Below are 7,319 nucleotides of genomic sequence, written 5' to 3' on the forward strand. Positions count from 1 at the left end.
AAAGACTTGATTAAGCTGACATTATCAAAGTGGCAACGACGACAAAAGGGGCTAAAGGGATCCAACACGCCGCTATTAGTGCTGGTGGGACGGTATGGTGTGATTGGAACCACGGAGAGTTGGCCGGCGTCGTCGGCTTCATAAGTAACCAATCTTTCATACTGTTGGAGCTTCAATTTGCATTCAATCTTGACACAATCACAACGATTGGAAACTTGTTGGTGAGAACAAGGAAATTCAGGAAATCGAAAGGTAGTCATTATTATTATTATTATTATGGGAAAAGAATTTGATTGAAAGCTAATAAATGGCCTTAATCTATCGTGATTTACATTTGGCTTTCAAGTGTGTGGACGTTTATATAGGAAAACAAAAGGCATTAGGTTAAGACATAATTAAGATAGCTTAATCTCCACGTTTATATTTTGCAAATATGGAAAATAATTAATGTGTTGATTTATCCTTATCATGCTATTAGATATTTGTAAAACAATGTTATTTATGTTGATTTATTATTATTATTATTATTATTATTATTACTGAAAATCTATGTTATATTTTTTTTGAAATAAATTGATTCATAAATAAAGTCATACGACATCTACAAAGAGATTTAAATCTAATGAATACATAATAATTGAATCAACTAAAAACATTCCATAAGCAAAGTTATATCGCTGTGATATACAACTTTCATCGGCAAGGGGTCTGTTGATCTGTTATATTGTACGGAGTAACATATAATTTATTTATTTAAATAATAATAATAATAATAATAATAATAATAATAATAAATAATAATAATAATAATAATAATAATAAATAAATAAATAAATAAATAAATAAATAAATAAATTTAGATTAAAAAGATGCGGAGTATCATGTCGGTGCAGGTTGTTGGTTTGAAGCCGACGACCCCGAATCTCCTTGGTGAGCAAGAAACGATTGAGGGGAGGACGAAGAGTCGTTTGCACGCCGTGATTCCTCAAGAAGGAGTCGCGACCTGGCCATTTCAAACGTCGGAAGAGGGGTGGTTTGTTGAATCATAGCAGCAACAGTATCGAAGTCGGTGTTAACAAGACCCAAAACAAGACGAATAACCAATTTGCTCTCGGAGTCAGGCTGATCCACATTAGCTAATTGGTCTTTGAGGATCTTGAGTAGGCGGCAATAAGAAGAAATATCAGGGAAATTGGATAAATGCAACGAATTAAATTGATTCTCAAGATAAACCGCTCGAGTGTTCTTGTTATCTTGCAAGATACCTTGGAGCTTATCCCAAATCTGTTGAGCAGTATCTCCTCTACAGAGGACGGTCTCGAGCAAGTCGGAGGAGATGGTGCCGTATATCCAATTTTTGACAACCGAGTCAAGCCGCTTCCACAAAGCGTCGGAGATGTCCGCAGGTCTAGGGGCTTTAGGATCAATGTGATCGAGCACACCGAAATCATGGGCATGACATTCGAAAAGTTCAACCCAATTAGAATAATGTACCTTCTCACGGTCAAGGATGAGAGGAATTGCATTCTTGATGTTGTTAACGCCAAGAGCGGGATGAAATTCGGAGGACGGAGGTGACGGAGGTTGTTCACTGTCCTTAGTCATGGAAGGGTGTTTGCGAACAGAGCAACTGGTGGTAAAGTGCCGCTAAAGAGCACACAGAAGCAGGTGCGATGTGGAAAGGAAAAAAAAAAGCAGAAAGAAGAAAAGAATAAATTTTGCGGTGTAGAATTGTGTAATTCTCCTTAATTGGAGTGTTTCTCATTAATCAATATATATAGGTATTTACAACCTAATTATGAGAGGCTAATTACACACGATATATCTTTACAGAATATTAACAAGATAATATATAAATCTATTATCTAACACACCCCCGCAGTCGAAGCGGGAGGAGGACGAACGCTAAGACTGTCTCTGAAATCTAAGAACAGTTGGCAAGGTAGACCTTTTGTGAAAATATCTGCGTACTGTGAAGAAGAAGGAACGTGTAAGACCTTGACCTCACCAAGTGCAACCTTATCACGTACAAAATGAATGTCGATCTCAATGTGCTTGGTACGATGGTGTTGTACCGGGTTGCAAGACAAGTAAACAGCAGAAATATTATCACAATAAACCAAGGATGCCCGTCGAACGGGGCAATGTAACTCGAGAAGGAGATTCCGGAGCCAACATAATTCAGAAACAACATTAGCAACACCTCTATATTCTGCTTCGGCACTTGATTTGGACAATGTAGCTTGTCGTTTTGCGGACTAGGAGACCATATTATCACCCAAATAAACACAATACCCTGAAGTAGAGCGCCGAGTGTCCGGGCAGCCTGCCCAATCGGCATCTGTGTAAGAAGTAAGTCTCGTAGGCGCAGAACGGTACAAATGTAGGCCATGATCATAAGTGCCTTTGATATATCTGATAATACGCTTAAGAGCGTTAAAATGAGGTTCCCTAGGAGCATGCATAAACAGACAGACCTGCTGAACAGCATAAGCAATGTCAGGTCTCGTGAAAGTGAGGTACTGAAGGGCACCTGCGAGGCTCCTGTAGAGAGAGGGATCCTGCATTGGCTCACCATCGTGAGCACTGAGCTTCGACTTAGTGTCGACTGGAGTAACAACCGGTTTGCAATTATCCATCTTAGCCCTGTGAATAATCTCCTCTGCATACTTACTCTGACAAAGAATCATGGAGTCCTTTGTGCGGGTGACAGAAATTCCCAAAAAATAACTCAACTTCCCTAAATCAGTCATGGAGAATTCAGACTTGAGAAGAGCAATTATATCACTCTTCAGTTTGTCTGAGGAAGCGGTGAGTACAATGTCATCAACATAGAGTAAGAGATATGCAACATTAGCACCATGTCGCAAAATAAAGAGAGAATTATCACTTTTGCTGCATACAAAACCAATCTGCAAGAGAAAATTAGCAAACCGTTGGTACCACGCTCGTGGGGCTTATTTAAAACCATATAGAGACCTATTAAGTCGACACACATGAGTCGGAGCATCGGGATTTACAAACCCCGGAGGTTGATGCATATAAACCGTTTCTTTGAGATCACCATGAAGAAACGCGTTTTTCACATCTAGCTGATGAATGGGCCAATCTCTACCCAAAGCTATACTCAAAACCGTGCGAATAGTCGCCGGTTTTACCACCAGACTGAAAGTCTCATCACAATCAACCCCAACCTGTTGGGACTTCCCATTGACAACAAGCCTTGCCTTATGTCTCTCCAATTCACCATTTTCTTTGTACTTGTGTTTAAACAACCACATACAACGAATTACATTCGCCCCTTCCGGTCGAGGAACAAGGTCCCAAATGTGTTGTTTAGTTATAGCATCAAATTCCTCATTCATGGCACAATTCCAATTATGGTCAAGCATGGCTAATTTTGGGTTTTTGGGCAAAGGGGAAATAGCATGAACCGTAATATTTGCTTGATATTTGGGGTTCGGCTTGAATACTCCACTTTGAGCACGAGTGACCATAGTGTGTTTAGGTTGGAGAGTGTGCATGGAAGGGGATTGGATTGGAGTAGGTGAAGGCAACGATCCAAATTGGATCGAATTTGGAGAAGCTGAGCTTGTAGGTGAAATGGGAGGAGTGGGCAGGGGGGTCCGCAACTGGGTTGTGGGAATTTGGGCTAAGCCGCGGCCCAGTTGCGGAGTAGTCTGTGAGGAGGGAGTTGTGGGAGGTGAGTGTGGCGGGGTAGAGAGAGGAGTTGGGCTTGCGGGCTGATTGGGTTGAAGTGTGTTTGGGCCAGCATTGGTGAGTTGCTGCAAGGTCATTGTGTCAAAATCAGAATGTGTGGCTGACTCCAAAAAATCATAATCGTTTTTCCTAAATTGTTGAAGGTTAGAGAATGGGAAAAGGTCTTCAACAAAAAAGACATGCCGAGAAATTATAATTTTATTGTTGGAAAGATCATAACACAAATATCCTCTATGATTTGACGGAAATCCCAAGAAAACACACGGAGTAGACCTAGGGGCAAGCTTATGAGGTGCCGTGGCAATCAAATTTGGGTAGCATAGACAACCGAAAATACGTAGATGGTCATATGTTGGAAATCTACGAAAAAGGATTTCGGTTGGGGTTCGATTTTGAATGGTTGTGGAGGGAAGAATGTTGAGAATGTAAGCAACCATGTGTATCGAATAAACCCAAAAGGAAGGAGGGAGAGAGGCATGAAAGAGCATAGTTCGAGACATGTTATTTATTGTGCGAATAATTCGTTCGGCTTTTCCATTTTGGGATGAAGTGTTTGGGCAAGAAAAGCGAAAGACCATGCCATTAGTAGCACAAAATTTGTGAAATGGGGAGTTATCAAATTCGCGACCATTGTCACTTTGAAAGGTTTTAATGTCCCTTTCAAATTGAGTTTTAACATATGCTCGGAAATTTAGCAAAAAATCAAAGACTTGAGATTTTAATTTTAGAGGAAACACCCAAAGATAATGAGAGAAATCATCAAGCAACACAAGATAGTATTTATGACCTAATTTGCTAGAAATAGGAGATGTCCATAAATCCATATGAATAATATCAAAAGGAGCAAAAGTAACAGTATTTGATGACTTAAAAGGAAGTCGTACATGTTTACCCAAAGGACAAGAATAGCAAAAATGAGAACTATTTCTCTTATTACAACGAATTAAATTTTTGTTTCTAAGAAGATAAAAAACTGGTTCGCCGGGGTGGCCAAGTCTATGATGCCAAATTGAAGGAGAGATTGCAGCTAGAGAAAGATGACTATTGCCATATGGAGCGGAAGAAGTTGAGAATGGATATAGGTCCCCCACACTATTGCACCGAGCTAGAGTTGTCCCCGAATGAAGGTCCTTCACAGAAAAACCGAGAGGGTCAAACTCTACAGAGACAGAATTGTCACAAGAAAATTTTCTAACAGATATTAAATTTTTAATAATGTTAGGAACATATAGGACATTCTTAAGGTGGAAAGGTGGGTTAGGGGAAGGAGTAGTGGTAGAGCCATAACCATAAACAGGAATTTGTTTGCCATCACCAACATAAATATATTGAGGAATGCTCAAATTAAACAGTTTAGAAAAATTACCCGACTCACGAGTCATGTGAGATGTCGCCCCGGTGTCCATATACCAACCGTTTTCAGGAGGTTGAAGACTCATTGAACTATATGCTTGGCCCAAATCAGTTGGAGACATAGGTAGACCGTAACCTGGTGGTCCGGCGTAATATGCCTGATTTTGGGTTGGGCGTGGGCCCAAAAGGGACTGATGTTGTCCACGGTAAGCATATTGCGGGCCAGTGGGATATGGGCAAGGGGGAGAAGCCCACTGGCCTTGTTGAGGGGGCGCCCATTGCTGGTTTCCCCATTGAGGGGCCTGCTGGGCCGAGCCATTATTGGGCCCAGCTTGTTGTTGTTGATTATTGTTGCTGTTGCTGGAGTTGTTTCCCCGTCCTTTCCCACGTCCCTTCCCCTTTCCTGTGTTGCGACCCTTCCCCCGTCCCCGACCTTGACCACCATGTTGCTGATCGGAGGAGGGATGAGACGCCGGTGAAGCGGTAGTTGCGTTCGGCGCCGGTGAGGTCTGGGCCACTAAGGCGTGCTGAGGTGTGTCGGATTGCTTGTTCTGACGAGTTTCCTCCAAAATATACATCGACCGAGCCTTATTGAAACTTGGGGTTGGTTCGGACTGAGAGACAATGGCAGCGACGGTGTCGTACTCGCCCAAGGGTGAGTCCCGCGATGAGTTGCATAACCATCTTGCGGTCAGAGACGGGGCAATCAAAGTTAGCTAGTTTATCCGCGAGAAGCTTTAGTTGTTTACAATAATCAGACATATTCGCAAAATTTTCAAGCTTTGTTTTTGCAAATTGTTCTTCCAAGTACACAGCCCTAGTATGCTTATTATCATGAAACATCTCCTCAAGCCGGGTCCATAATTCGAGAGCCGTTGCACCCGGTTTCATGATTGTGGTAACAAGATATCTAGAAATAGTTCCATAGATCCAATTTTTCACTATAGCATCCAAACGTTTCCATGTAACATCATCCACCTCCCTCGGACGAGCGACTTTAGCATCAATGTGGTCTAAAACATTGAAAGCAACAGCTGTGATATGAAAGAGTTCAACCCACGTTGCATATTGTGAATCGTCATGGTCAAGGGTCACGCAGATGTGGGTTTTGATGTTGGGGACGGCGAAAGCCGGATGGAAAGTAGGGGGTTGTGATGGAGGAGGAGGAGGGGGAGGAGGGGGGTATCATCACCGGCCATTGAACGGTAGGGAAGGAGGCAGAACGGTGATGATGATTGATGACGGCTATGGATCGAATAGGGTTTAGAGGAAAAAGATAGAAAACCCTAGAGAGAATCTGATACCATGTAGAATTGTGTAATTCTCCTTAATTGGAGTGTTTCTCATTAATCAATATATATAGGTATTTACAACCTAATTATGAGAGGATAATTACACACGATATATCTTTACAGAATATTAACAAGATAATATATAAATCTATTATCTAACATGCGGAAGCTAGATCGTAACCTAGAGCTGTGATACCATGTTAGATTTCGGGAAAACTCCTTGGGTTGGAGTGTGTACCATTGAATAATATATATAAGGGTTTACGATACGAAGAATATCACAAATATATACAATATTATCCTAATCTGTGACAAATATTATCGTAAATATAATATCTATCAGTTAGTTTGTCTAGTACTCAAGTTAGAGGATAATTTTTTTTATCCTATTCAGTATCCTCAGCCCCTCTCTAACCACAATACATTATCGGTAACAAATTTTTCAATCAAATAAAATAAAACTTGATTTTGTGGAGCTATCGTTTCCATTTTAATAACAACAATAATAATGACTAAATTTCAATTACTTCAATTTCCTTGTTCCCACCAACAAAAAAGAAGCTCGCTCCCATCATCCTATCATCATTATCGTGTCAAGATTGAATGTAAATTGAACTTACAAGAGTTTGAACGATTGATAACTTATCGTGTTGACGACATTGACCAACTCTCCGTCGTACCAATCACACCATACCGTCTCTCTAACAGCACAGCAACAGATTCCTTTAGCCCTTTTTGTGATTATTGTCACTCTAATATTGTTGACTTGATGAAGTCTTTTGGTCATTGTGATGGAAGTTCTGAAAAGTTGTGGCAAGAAGTAAAAGATTATGTTTATAATGAGTTAAGTAGTCTTATATCTAAGGAATTAGATTATAGTCAGGAGCATTGGTGGGATATACCTGCTTATACTGATCGTGTTTGCGATAATACGGAGGTGTTAAGGGCGTGGGT

At 40.8% G+C, this 7,319-nt stretch overlaps 1 protein-coding gene across 1 annotated transcript; it reads right to left on the reverse strand.

Moving 5' to 3' along the window:
* Positions 1-5,661: 5,661 nt before the first annotated feature.
* Positions 5,662-6,790, reverse strand: LOC145639847 (uncharacterized). The gene is made up of 2 exons (XM_081691175.1): positions 6,781-6,790; positions 5,662-6,086 (listed from the first exon to the last, which is right to left on the reverse strand). The coding sequence occupies exons 1-2, from the start codon at positions 6,788-6,790 to the stop codon at positions 5,662-5,664; spliced, it is 435 nt and encodes a 144-aa protein (XP_081547301.1).
* Positions 6,791-7,319: the final 529 nt, after the last annotated feature.

Source organism: Chenopodium album, chromosome 7 (genome assembly GCF_948465745.1).
Source record: "Chenopodium album chromosome 7, dcCheAlbu1.1, whole genome shotgun sequence".
Taxonomy (NCBI): Eukaryota; Viridiplantae; Streptophyta; class Magnoliopsida; order Caryophyllales; family Amaranthaceae; genus Chenopodium; species Chenopodium album.